The 14,835-nt window shown below is 35.6% G+C and overlaps 1 protein-coding gene across 1 annotated transcript in view; it reads right to left on the reverse strand.

Annotated features, from left to right (window-relative positions):
- The window catches only part of SI (sucrase-isomaltase), a 133,115-nt gene that overhangs the window by 86,593 nt on the left and 31,687 nt on the right, over positions 1-14,835 (reverse strand). Inside the window, exons 14-16 of the mRNA XM_037526650.2 lie at positions 14,086-14,203; positions 6,230-6,401; positions 1,313-1,429 (exon numbers count right to left, since the gene is read on the reverse strand). Coding sequence (XP_037382547.1) covers positions 1,313-1,429; positions 6,230-6,401; positions 14,086-14,203 — 407 coding nt within the window. The remainder of the gene's footprint in view (positions 1-1,312; positions 1,430-6,229; positions 6,402-14,085; positions 14,204-14,835) is intronic.

Consider the following 14,835-nt stretch of genomic DNA (forward strand, 5'->3'; position numbering starts at 1 on the left):
CTTTCTGTTTTTCCAGAAGCTCTCTCTCCCTTTGACTGTTTCCAACTAATCAATAAGCATCATGGGAATATTACTCATGCTTATTCTTCAGAGATAAAGGACTCATCCAATGTTCAATTTTGTCTTGATGACTCTTCATCGACCTGACTGAAACTTCATTGCACTGGACTGCAGTGTGTGAACATCACACCTCTTTCAGTCTCCCTTCATCTGCAGCAGGTCCAAACCTGAATAGCAATCTCAAGTTTCTCTCTCCTTTCCATTCTCCCCTCCCTTTATCCTACACAAGCATTTCACCAATAAATCTCTAACATGTTTAGATCTCTCTTGGAACCTGCTTTTGGGATACAGGAATGAATATTGGTACAAGAATGATATGTATTCAGGTTCTCCTATTAATACAAATTTCTTGAAAACACCATTTAGGTAGATTAAGAAGTGACTAATCTCCAATTTGTGACTTTAACTTCTGTTCTAGCAAACCATTTTCCAGGCTGTGCTGCATTAGCTTTCCATTTTCAGAAACAGAATTAAGGCCCTATATTTAACCAATTTGTGAACAATGAATGAAATCTTAGCCAATGAGCACTTAATTGACACAATAGTTTCATTTGCTTTTCCCATTTCCTCTGAAAAATGTTCCAGTCAGAGTTCACAGCAAGCTAGACTCTCAGTTCTGGTAGAATGACTCAGAATATGTTAGTACTTCAGCTTCCAAAGATGCATGTTTTAAAGGTGGTTTTTCTTATTTCCAACCTGTCATTTTTGTTTGCTTATCATAGAAAGACACTGAGCTTTAATTTGCAAGTGTCTTTTTTTCCCCCATATTTTATTTCATTGTATCTATTCATTTTTTAATTATTCCAACTTATCTTTATCTCTAATTAGTAACTCTTTATTACATGCAAATGGCCTAAACCTGCAATTGTATTTAATTTCATGGTTTGTTTCATGAAAAAACTAGAAATCCTTAATAACATAGTATTTTTTATGAAAGAAAAGTTGTATGGAACTTACATAGCTAGAATCCAAGAATTTATACTCTAAAAGTTTGGGTTTTAGTTTAAAACATAATTGATAAACTTGAATGCAATTTAGGTTTACATAAAAAATGTTGTGACTACATTATTTTTTCCTGATTTTCTTATTATTTTAAAATAAACATACTTTTAGAACTTGAAATGAAGACTTTTCATTCTTATCCATTCTCATGATACAAATTTCAGGTCATGTCCTCTATAAATATGAATAAGTACATTTATAAAATAGAGTTATGTTTTATCTTAAAATATAGAAAAGAAAAGGCATTTACTTGATATCCTTCAGCATTATGGTTTCTGGAAAATGGATAAAATGCCCCAAGTTGCATCCATCTCCTGCAAAGCTCTTCTGTGGTTTCAGCCACAAATCCACATATATCTGCTCCAACCTAAAAAAACAAATAGATACATAAATAGTTATATATGTTGCAAAGATTCTCAAAATTGCACAGAGGATCACATTTTATGTCTCATTTGATTAAGTCTGCATTTTTTTTTATTAAAGATTTATTTATTTATTTATTTATTTATTATTTATTTATTTATACAAGCACTGGATATAGTCAGAAGTGTGGGAGGGTGAGAGAATTCACCAGAGCTAGAGCAGGGAGCAGAACAGACAGACCGACAAAACACACTGCTGAGAGGAGCAGCCAGTGGTAGGAGAGGTCTGCGCCCCATGTGGGACCCTCACCCGAGGGCCGGGGATCCAATTGGCGCTGCAGAGGCTGTGGGCAGCTTCACAATTCAGTGCTCAACCACTGCGCCACCAGTGAGGCCCTAATTCTGCATTTTTAAATATCCTTTTAGTTGTTCAGCTTCATATATACATCCCTTAAATAGCTGCTTTATTTTTCATTTTTGCAACACACTTGCCTCTAATTACATTACTCTTTTCTTCATTGTCTCTTTTTACATTTTCTTAGCCTTATGCATAAAATTTTCTTTGATCTGATTATTATTAATTCCATGTATAAAAGTAATTTTTATTAGAACTGCATTAAAATATTTTATTAAAACTGTATTAAAGGTGATTTTTTTATTAAAACTATTGCTCCTGAATCCAAAACTCAACCCCCCTGATTTTTCCTGATTATACTGCTGTAAGAGTGATATAGTTAAAAAAAAAATTATCTTTCCCATTGAGTACCTATATAAACTTGCTACCCTCTTCCTTCAAAGACCTTCCAGAAAATGAAAATGATGATAATTAATCTAATATTTAACCTTACAAGTATTTAGTTTTCTGAATTGTATACATGTGTCTATAAGCAACACATGGAATTTCTTTACATACTTATTACTTTATATAAATAGAATGTTGTGTGAACTAAATTGTATTTTGTATTTTGTTTTTTTTTCTCAAAGTATTAATTTTGTGAGACTTAAATATGTCAATGTTGCTCGAGGTCTCTATTGTATGGGATCCCTTGAATATACAAAATTGGTATTTATTTATTGGTGAGTATGCAAAAATTATTTGATTATATGTGTAATGTATATAATTACTTTCTTCACTTCCTGTAAATGTATATTGTTTAATCAAAACTGGCTCTAACCCTTTCTAAGCACAGTTGCAGTACATGAAAGTTCCTATTGCTCAATTTTCTTGCCAACTGATAATCAGACTTTCATTTTTACTACCCATAAACATGTGCATAACATTTTATTTTAAATTAATTAATAATAAATTAGTCCCCTGATCTTACATTATAGGTTTTTAATCTATCTGAACTGACTTTTTATATATATGTGAGAAATAGAGCCATTTCATTTTATGAATGGATAATCAAATTTTCACATGATTAGTTGATACTTTGCTCACTGTCATACAGTGATGATACTATCATTTAATAAATTTCTATTTTTGAAAAGATTTATTTTTATTTATTTATGTATACACAAGCTGGGGTAGAGGCCAGAGGTGTGGGGGGAGATTGGGGGGCATGAGAGGATTCACCAGAGATAGAGTGGGGAGCAGAACAGGCAGATCGACTGAAATACACTGCTGAGGGTAACACCAAGCAAGACAGGAGAGGTCTGTTCCCCTGTTTAGTTATCTCCCTGGCCTGGGATTGAACTAGGCCACAATGGCTCACGATAACTTGACAGCACTGAGACTTTTTAACCCTGCTCTACCAGGGAGGCCCAATAAATCTCTATTAATAAATGTACTTGTATCTTTTTTGGTCACATTTTTGAAAGATTTATTTATTTATGCATACAAGAACGGGTACAAGCCAGGGGTCTGGGGGTATGTGTGAGAGGATTCACCAAAGACAGAGTGGGGAGCAGATCAGCAGATGTACTGAAATACACTGCTAAGGGGAGCAACAGGTGAGTCAGGAGAGATCTATTGCTCCATGTGGATAGCTCGCTGGCCAGGGATTGAACTCGTGCTGCAGTCGCTGCAGATAGCTTCATAGGTTGTGTCTTAACCCCTTGCGCATGTTTTGATTCTTGCTTTAAGGGACTCCATAAATTCATTTTTTTATATTCCACAAACAATTGCAACCCCCTTATTTTGACCCCAACCCTCCTTTCCCTGCCCCCCCTATAGTATGTCTCTGGTTAATAGTTGTTTGTTGATTTTTTCTTTCTTATAGTTATTCTTTTTTCCTGGTCACTTATTTAGGTTTTCTAGATTCCTGCTATGAGTAAGACCATCCAGTATTTTTCTTTTTCTTTCTGGCTTATTTCTCTGAGAATGATCCCTTCCAGCGCCATCCATGTTGCTGCAAATTGCATGTGTTTATCTTTTTTTGATTGCTGAGTAATATTCCATGGTGTATATGTACCCTATCTCCTTGATCCTGTCATCTATTTTTGGGTATTTGGGTTGTTTCCAAAGCTTAGCTATTGTAGATAGTGCTGCTATAAACATTGGGGTGCAGGTGCTCTTTGGAATTAATGTTTCTGTGTCCTTTAGGTAAATACCTAGGAGTGGAATGGATGGATCATATGGAAGTTCTGTCTTTAGTAGGTTGAAGAATCTCCACACAGCTTTTGTCATATTTGCCTATTTGAATCCCACAGTGAAATGTCATTGTATTATATCACTGCTTTAACTCAAAGGGCAAATTTTCATGCTTTATTGCATTTCTTGAAATTGTATTGTCTTCCACAGTAAGTTTAGAATAAGTTTTCATGTTTCCAAATGTCTTTTATAGGTTAAATTAGAATATCACTGAATTTGGATAATGGTATGGGAAGAATGCATATTTCAAATATATTGATTTTCTTATCCATAACCATGATATATATTTGTTTACCAAAAATATTCTCAAAAATATCCTGCATTTATTTTTTAGTATTTTCTGCTGATTATTGCTTATTTTTTTTAAGATTTATTTATTTATTTATACAAGAACTGGGGTGCAGGCCAGATGCACGGGACAGTGAGAGGATTCACCAGAGACAGAGCGGGGCACAGAACAGGCAGACTGATGAAATACACTGCTAAAGGGAGCAGCGGGCGAGACAGGAGAGGTCTGCCATGCCATGTGGGACCCTCGCTTGCTGGCCAGGATCAAATCTGCACTGCAGAGGCTGCGGATGGCTTCATAGCATGGCACGCAACTACCTGCACCACCAGGGGAGGCCCTGATTATTGTTTATTAATTGCTATAATAAATGTCACTATCTTAAAAACATTATGATATACTTATTGTTTTCTTTTACTTTGGAAGAATTGCTATAAATTGACCTTTTATTAAAATTTTCAGTCGCATTTGCATCTTGAGTTTTTTTAATTTTTTTTTATTTTACCTCTAGAGACTTTGATGTATTTGTATTAATATCTCTACTGTTCAGTACTGACATTTTCTTTTTTTTTTTTTAAGAGTCATGTATTTTCATTTATTTATTTATTTATTTGTTTGTTTATACATGCACTGGGCACAGTCAGAAGCACAGGAGGGTGAGAGAATTCACCAGAGCCAGAGCAGGGAGCAGAGCAGGCAGAAGGACCGAAGTACACTGCTGAGGGGAGTAGCGGGCGGCAAGAGAGGTCTGCGCGCCATGTGGGACCCTCCTCCTGTGGCCGGGGAGCACCAGGGGATCGAACAGGCGCTGCAGAGGCTGTGGGCAGCTTCTCAACCCAGCGCTCAACCACTGTTCCACCGGGGAGGCCCAGTACTGACATTTTCAACACTTCTGATTATTTTTTAATTCATGAATAACTTAATTATGTTTTTATTTATTACCAAATATTAGACTCTGTATGTGGGTTGCAACTTTTTACATTTGGTTGGTGTTCAGTTTTCATTTTATTCTATGAATTTAGTGCATATGAAAGAAGAAATTAATGAATTACTAATTATGGCTTCAATATATATATTTTTTAAAGAGTTATTTATTTACTTATTTATACAAGCACTGGGTAAAGTCAGAAGCGCAGAAGGGTGAGAGAATTCACCAGAGCCATAGTGGGGAACAGAACAAGCAGACTGACGGAAATACACTGCTGAGGGGAGCAGTGGGTGTGGCAGGAGAGGTCTGCTCACCATGTGGGACCCTAGCCCTGCGGCCTGGGATCTAACGGGGGCTGCAGAGGCTGCGGGCAGCTTCACAGCCCAGTGCTCAACTGCTGTGCCACCAGGGAAGGCCTGGCTTCAATATGTGTATGTGTATGTGTTAAATATAACATTGTATACTTCCTCATTGCATGATAAAAAGAAGCTTATTTTTTAATGGTTAGAATTTTCTGTTAGAAATTTCCTCTGCTTTTAAAAATTTGTAGGTTTTTGTGTCTTCTTTTATCTTATAGAAGAAACAGTTTCCTTTTCTTTTTAACCTCAATTGATAATACAGCATTTTAAACATATTTAGATTTTTGACTACTAATTTAAATATATTTAGATTTTTATTAATAATTTATTTGAACTTTTCTTTGCCAACATACTGGGTGGCTGGGTGGCTACTTATATTTCTATACTTAGATAATATTGATATTTCATGAATTATTTTGATTTGATTTGATTTATTCATTGTATTTCCCATCTCTAATGGTTTCAATGTTATGGATATCACTCAAGATATCCATACATGTCATGTATTTACTAAAATAGAGTTTGAAATTTTGTGTAGCATACCTTCAATCACTTTACTAAATGTAATTAAAATGGCAATGCTAGAAAATTAAACATTATTCACATATTTTATAAATAACAATGTATGAAACCGCTTACCAAAGGCATTCCAAATAAGCCAAACTCCAGCATTCCTGTGATAGACCATTCCATTTGCTCCCAAGAAGCAGTATTGTCTCCTAACCAATGTGCAGCATGTCTTCCAGTTCCAGCAAAAGTTGACCGGGTGAGGATAAAGCTTCTCTTATTAGGAAAAACTTTTTCCACAGCTCTTAAAATAAATTTGAATAACTAAATCAGACATATTTTAATAATACTAATATTTATAAATTTTAAATCTTACTTTCAAATTAATACATTAAAAGTATTAGAATAAACCCATAGTATTTACAACATGTGTCAATATTTTATGCCAATTTTGTACTTAGCTGCCAGGTTTTCTATTATATAAATAATTTCTGGGGCCTCCCTGGTGGCACAAGGTGTTAAGCACAGTGCTATGAAGCAATCTGAAGCCTCTGTAGCACGAGTTCCATCATGGCCTGCCAGGGAGCAACTCACATGGCGAAGCAGACCTCTACTGTCTCGCCCGCTGCTTCACTCATCAGTGTATTTCAGTTAGTCTGCCTGTTCTTTTCCCCACTCTGTCTCCGGTGTATCCTCTCACCACTATCCCCCCAACATCTCTGGCCTGTATCCCAGCTCTTATATGCATAAATATATAAATTTTAAAAAAATAATAATTTTTGGACTGCTGGGGCAGACCACGCACTGGGGAGCATCCCCCAAATGCACCATCTTGAGACAGGGAGGGTCCCATCCAGACCTCAGCAAAACTGTGTGGAACTGAAAAAGGGCTGTCCTTGCAGTCAGAGGTGAGCTGAAACCCGGCAAGTGGCAGGCCCCACAACTGCTGCTAGAGGGAGCTCCGAAGGGGATCCAGCCACATCCTGGGCAGACCCTGGCACAGGGGATGTGCCATCTTTTAGACAGGGAAGTTCGCATCTGGACCTCAGCAAAACTGTCAGAGCTTCCAAAATCCCAGAAGTTGCTCACCAATACCACTGACACAGTGTCCCAACACATAGGACAAATCAGAAAACAAGCACCAGGGAGAAGAAAAACAAGTAACCAAGAAAGCCCTCAGGGAAAGGACATACCACAAAAAAGAAAATCAACAACAAATTGCAACAACAGTGACTTGGAAAAACTTCTGAGGCTTCCCAATAGAGAATTTAAAAGCGCCATGATTAAAAAAACTGAAAGAAGTTGAAAATGATATGGGAAAAATAATCATTGATCTGAAGAATGAAATTGAGTCATTAAAAAGGGAAGTGAAATAAATGCAGGAGATGAAAGAATTAATGGAGGAACTAAAGAATTCTGGGAAAAGCAATGAAAGCAGAATAGATGAATTGAAAGAACAAATAAGTACTCTCAAAGACACTGGAATAAAAAGAACCAAAACAGAAAAGGAAAGAGAAGTATGACAGAAAAAGAATGAAGGAAGACTTTGGGAACTATCTGACTCCATGAGGAAAGGGAATATAAGAGTTATAGGAATCCCAGAAGGAGAGGAGAGAGATATAGGAATAGAGAAAATATTCAAGATAATAATAAGAGAACTTCCCAAACATGAAGGAGGAGCTGAAAATAGACATACAAGAAGCAAGAACACCAAACTAACATGATGAAAGGAAAAATACCATATAATAGTAAAGCTCCCACAAATCCAAGACAAGAAAATATAATTAAGCTGACAAGAGGGAAGAAACAGATAACATACAAAGGAAAATCAATGAGGCTGACATCAGAGGACGGACATAGTCAACAAACTCAAAGACGGCAAATGCCAACTAAGAATATTTTATCCTATAAAGCTTCCCTTCCTCTATGAAGAAAGAATAAGGACCTTCCCAGACAAACAGAAACTCCAGAATTTCATCATGACTAAACCCCTCTCCAAAAAATACTACAAGAAATTCGAAAACTGGATCCAACAGAGGAATGAATAAGAATGAAACAAGACAAGAAGTAAAACCACAGAAAAGACAAAATGGCAAATACAGACGCAAACATCAATATCAACTATAAATGTAAATGGATTAAAATCTTCAAAAAAAAACCCCACAGAGTCTCCGGCTGGATTAAGAATCAAAACCCAACCTTTTGTTGTCTCCAGGAAACATATCTAACTATAAAAGATAAAAATAGACTGAAAGTAAAAGGATGGAAAAAAATCCTACAAGTAAATGGACCAAAAAAGAAAGCAGGAACAGGTATACTTATGTCAGATAAAACAGATTTCAAACTTAAAAAGGTAAAAAGAGACCCAGATGGTCACTGCATTATGATCAAGGGGATAATACATCAAGAAGACATAACACTCATTAACATATACTCACCAAATGAAGGTGCACCAAAATACATTAGACAACTACTATAATCTCTGAAAACAGACATCAGAGAAAATGTGTACGTAGTTAGAAACTTCAACACACCACTATCAACAATGGATAGATCAAAAAGACAAAAAAAATAGTAAGGAAGTAAGGACACTAAAGCTGTAAACAAGGATCTAGACATCTTGGGCTTAACAGACGTCTATTGGACACTACACCCAAAGAAATCTGAGTACACATTGTTTTCTCAAGCACACAAGGATCATTCTCCAGGATCATTTATAGACTGGGACACAGGAAATACATCAACAGATACACCAAGATTGAAATCATACCAACCATCTTCTCTGACCATGAAGGCATCAAACTAGAAATAAACCATAAAAAGAAGGCAAGGAACCCTCTACCTCCTAGAGATTGAAACCCACACTATCGGAAGATGACTGGACTAACAAGGAGATCAAAGAAGAAATTAAAAAATACTTTGTGTTGAAGGACAAGGACACCAATTTCCTAAATGTATGGGATGCAGCAAAAGCAGTGATAAGAGGAAAATATATAGCAATAGAGGCTCACATCAAAACAAGAAAGAACGCAAAGAAATGATATAATCTCACAGCTCAAAAAATTAGAAAAAGAACAAAAAACCCTAAAACCAGTAGAAGAAAGGAAATGATAAATATCAAGGCAGAAATAAATGAAATAGAAACTAAAAAAGAAATCCAAAAGATCAATGAATTCCATTCATTTCCATCCATGTTATGCAAATGGCATGAGTTTATCTTTTTGATTGCTGATTAATATTCCATTGTGTATATATGCCACATTTTCTTATGCTCAGTGAAATAAGCCAGAAGGAAAAAGAAAAATTTTGGATGGTTTCACATATAGCAGGAATACAGGGGAACCAAATAAGACATCAATGTAAAAAATAATAACAGTACAAAACACAACAAAGCAAAAATAGACAATTATAAATCAGAGACATACTGCAGGGGAGGAAGAGGGAGAGGGATCAGAGGAAGGAAGGAGCACAGGGGACTGAGGTGATAGAGCACAGATGCATTGGTAAAGGGAACTCTATGGGTACTACAACTGAGGGGGTGCAGGGGAAGCAAATATTATTTTAAAATAAAAAATGATTAAAAATACAAAAACTAAAAATTAAAAATAAATAAATAAATAAAATTATTAAAAAAAAAAAGATCAATGAAACCAAAAGTTGGTTCTTCAAAAAAATAAATAAAACAGACAAACCCCTAGCCAGACTTACTAAGGAAAAATGGGAGAAAGCACAAGTTAATAGGATCACAAATGAAAGAGGAGAAATCACAACAGACACAGCAGAAATCAAAAGAATAGGGCCTCCCCGGTGGCGCAGCGGTTGAGCGCTGGGTTGCGAAGCTGCGCGCGGCCTCTGAGGCGCCGGTTCGATCCCCGGCTGCTCCCCGGCCACCAGAGGAGGGTCCCACATGGCGCGCAGACCTCTCCTGCCGCCCGCTGCTCCCCTCAGCAGTGTACTTCGGTCCTTCTGCCTGCTCTGCTCCCCGCTCTGGCTCTGGTGAATTCTCTCGCCCTCCCGCGCTTCTGACTGTACCCAGTGCATGTATAAACAAAACAAACAAACAAACCAGCAAACAAATAAATAAAGCATGCCTCTATAAAAAAAAAAAAAAAAGAAATCAAAAGAATAATCAGAAACTACTATGAAATTATATGCAAACAAGTTCAACAATCTAGAAGAGATGGACAAATTCCGACAACTTTACAATCACCCAAAGCTAGATAAAGAAGAAACAGAACACATAAACAGACCAATTACAAGCAGTGAAATTGAAATGGTAATCAAAACCCTCCCAAAAACAAAACCCCAGGACCAGATGGATTTACAAATTAATTCTACCTAACATTCAGAAATGAACAAGTGCCTATACTTCATAAACTCTTTTAAAAAAATGAGACCAAAGGGATACCAAAGCCAATATTACACTAATACCAAAACCAAACAAGGACAACAACAAAAAAAGAAAATTACAGGACAATCTCTCTAATGAATACTGATGCAAAAATCCTCAATAAAATTTTAGCTATCAGAATCCAACAATGTATCCACAAGATTATTCACCACAACCAAGTAGGATTTATTCCAGGCACACAAGGATGGTTCAACATCTGAAAATCAATCAATGTAATCCAACACATCAACAAAAAGGAATATAAAAACCATATGATAATACCAATAGATGCTGAGAAAGCTTTTGACAAAGAACAACACCCATTTTTGATAAAGGCTCTTGAAATTCTCGGGATACAATGAACGTACCTCAACATCATAGAGGCCATATAAGACAAGCCCATAGCCAATATCATTCTCAATGGTGAAAACTTAAAAAGCATATCCATTAAGATCTGGAACAAGACAAGGATGTCCACTCTCACAAATGTTTTTCAATATAATACTGGAAGTCCTAGCCACAGCAATAAGACAAGAGAAAGACATACAAGGAATCCAAATAGGAAAGAAAGAAATCAAACTATTACTATTTGCAGATGATATGATAATATACATAGAGAACCCAAAAAACTACACAGAAAACTAATCAACCTAATCATCAGTTTAGTCAAGTAGCAGGGTACAAAATCAACACACAAAAATCAGTAGCCTTCTGATACACAAACAACAAATTTGAAGAAGAAATCAAGAAAACTAAGTCTTTTATTATTGAAACAAAAAAAAACTCAAATACTTGGGAATAAACCTAACAAAAGAGTTAGAGGATCTATACAAAGAAAACTATAAAACACTGTTAAAAGAAATAGAAGAAGATGCAAAGAAATGGAAAGACATCCCCTGCTCATAGATTGGAAGAATTAACATTATCAAAATGGTCATCCTACCAAAAGCAATTTACAGATCCAATGCTATTCCAATAAAAATTTCAGTGACATTCTTCAAATAAATAGAACAAATATTGATAAAATTCATATGGAGCCACTAAAACCCTGAATAGGCAAAGCTATCCTGAAAAAAAAAAAATAACAGAAGGGAATAGAGGTGTCACACTCCAGACTTCAAACTATACTATACAATCAAAGCTTCACAGTATTGGACAAAGAACAGACACATGCACCAATGGAACCAAATAGAAAATCCAGAAATAAATCCACAGATATACAGTCAACTAATCTTTGACAAAGGAGCAAGGAATATGCAATGGAGCAATGAAAGTTTGTTCTATAAATGGTGCTGGGAAAACTAGGTGAAAAGCTTGACTACTACCTCACACCATACACAAAAAACAACTCAAAATGGATTAAAGAACTACGCATAAGACCTGAAACCTGGCCTCTCCTGGTGGCGCAGGTGGTTGAGCACAGCACTGTGAAGCTCTAAGCAGCCTCTGTAGTGCTGGTTTTATCCCAGCCAGCATGCAAGGGACCCACATGGTGCAGCAGATCTATCCTGTCTCGCCTGCTTCTCCCCTCAGCAGTGTATTTCTTCAGTCTGCCTGTTCTGTTCCCTGCTCTGTCTCTGGCGAATCCTCTCACCCTCCCAGCATCTGGCCGGTTCCTGGGTTCTTGTATAAATAAATAAATCTTAAAAAAATACCTGAAACCATAAAATATATAGAAGAAAATATAGGCTAAACACTACATGACATACACCTCAGTAACATCTTTAAAAACACATCACCCAAAGCAGTGATCGTGAAGGCAAAGATAAACAGCTGGGACTACATCAAATTAAAGAGCTTCTGTACAGCAAAAGAGACAGTAACCAAAAGAAAGAGACATCCCACCGATTGGGAGAAAATTTTTGCACACAACACCAATGATAAAGGACTGATCACAAAAATCTACAAAGAGCTAAAGAGTCTCAACAACAACAAAAAAAAGTAAATAATCCATTGAAAAAATGGACAGAAGAGCTAAAAAGAAACTTCTCCAAAGAGGAAGTGCAAATAGCCAAGAGACATATGAAAAAATTTGCAACATCACTTGTAATCAGGGAAATGCAAATCAAAACTACAATGAGATACCACCTTACACCAGTGAGATGTATTTATAAATCCTAGGCATTTATCCAAAGGACACAGATACATTAATTCAAAAGGGCACCTGCACCCCTATGTTTATAGCAGTACTATTTACAATAGGTAAATTATGAAATAACCCAAATGCCCAAAAATAAATGACTGGATCAAGAAGATGTGGTACATATACACAATGGAATATTACTCAGTAATCAAAAATGATAAACTCATTCAATTTGCAGCAACATGGATGGAGATGGAAGGGTTATGCTTAGCAAAATAAGCCAGAAAGAAAAAGAAAAATACTGGATGGTCTTACTCATAGCAGGAATTTAGAAACCTAAATAGGGGACCAGGATAAAGACAAATTATAATGAAGTAAAATCAAAATCAACAAGCAACTATAAATCAGAGACACACTACAGGGGTGAGGGGGCGGCTGGGAGAAGGCAGTAGGATCAAAACAAGGGGGGGGTGGGAATTGTATGGTAACTAGAACCAAGATGAAAATGCACACAACTATTTTTTTATGTTACTTCTTTTAATATCTGAATATTATTGACAATTTTCTCCATAAATGAGAAATAATAAAATACAAAAGTTTAATTAAGTAGTTCTGTGTATATAATTATCTAGATTACCTTAGTAAATATTTAATGCTATTCTAATTTTTTTCTACATTACCTTTAAAATAATAAATTACAGTGTCCGTTTCCTTTCAAGATTTTATTTACTTAATGAAATACATAATGCTCTGCTGATTTTAAAAAGTGTAGCAAAAGTGCGCTAGGAAAACATTACAAAAGATATGATATTGTGGTATGATTTGGGTTTGGATTAAAACTTATAATAGTTGTTTTTTGTGAGAAAGTAAAAAAAAATACATTGAGAGCAGAATCTGGGGTTTAATGATTATAGATAACATTTATTATAGGTCATTATGCTAATGCTTTGAAAATACTTAGCAATCAAAATAAAATTTCCCCCTACTTTATTTTACATCATAATCATTTTTTACATGCAAGTCACAAAAGTTGCATTAGAAAATCACTTTGGGAGATACTACATAGATACCCACATTTGTTTTCTGTTTTTTGAACTGATGTTTAAAAATAATTTATTCTTCTAATTGGCAACTTTTTATTTTTAAACTTTCAGTTCAGTTTTGGAAAACAGTTAAAGATTTTTCTAGACACATCATTCTCCCAGAACAGTTTTGAAGTTCATGCTTAGAATACAGTTCTATTCAAACAAAACCAAATTTTTGAACAATAATTTAAAAATACAATTTCAAATAAAATATCCAGTTAAATACATGCACCACATTGTTCTTAATAACTAAGTTGCAAGCTGGTGAACATTACCTTAGAAATGTTCCTTCCTATGAATTATTCTGATATGAAGAAGCCATTTTCTTTCTTTGCTTTCTTGATCTTTCTATTTCCAGCTATATTAATAAATTCTCAAATATATTTAGGCAATAAAAATGAAATAAGTTGATGAACTAAACTGCACATACCTTTCTGTGGCAATAGCCATACTGTATCCATAGAGGCTGTGAACATCATATTGTTTTCCCCAGTACTGCACAGAATCCATACAAATTGTTTTGGAATACATGAGTTTGTCAAGAATATCTTAAAGAAAAAATATAAGAAACATTTTGCCATCTTAACACTTTTAATTCTTAAATCATGTGCTATATAATACCATACTTAAAAATAAATGATATATGCCATTTTTTAAAGATTTATTCATTTATGTATACAAACACTGGGCACAGTCAGAAGCGTGGGAGGGTGAGAGAATTCACCAGAGCAGAGCGGGGAACAGAACAGGCAGACTGACGAAATACACTGCCGAGGGGAGCAGCTGGTGTGGCAGGAGAGGTCTGTGGCATCATGTGGGAACCTCGCTGGAGGCCAGGGTTCAGACTGGTGCTACAGAGGCTGTGGGCAGCTTTGCAGCTTTGCAGCCCAGCACTCAACCACTGTGCGAATTTTAAACCAAGTACCAATTGTATTTCAACTCTCCACTCCTGTTGATTATTGATTTGATTTACACTTACACTAATAGCTGCTAAACTTCAAAAATCAATTAAGTCATTCTAGAAAAATGGTATTTCATGTATTTATATAAATATACACATCTACAATGTAATTCACATACATCTAGACCCATTTTGAAGCTAAAGGTGGATTACTTTGGTAAATATAGTCTAATTGTATACATGCATATTTGTTAAACATTTATAAACCATTAGAATATC

This window comes from Talpa occidentalis, unplaced genomic scaffold (genome assembly GCF_014898055.3).
Source record: "Talpa occidentalis isolate TD23 unplaced genomic scaffold, MPIMG_talOcc4v2.1 talOcc4.4, whole genome shotgun sequence".
Classification (NCBI taxonomy): Eukaryota; Metazoa; Chordata; class Mammalia; order Eulipotyphla; family Talpidae; genus Talpa; species Talpa occidentalis.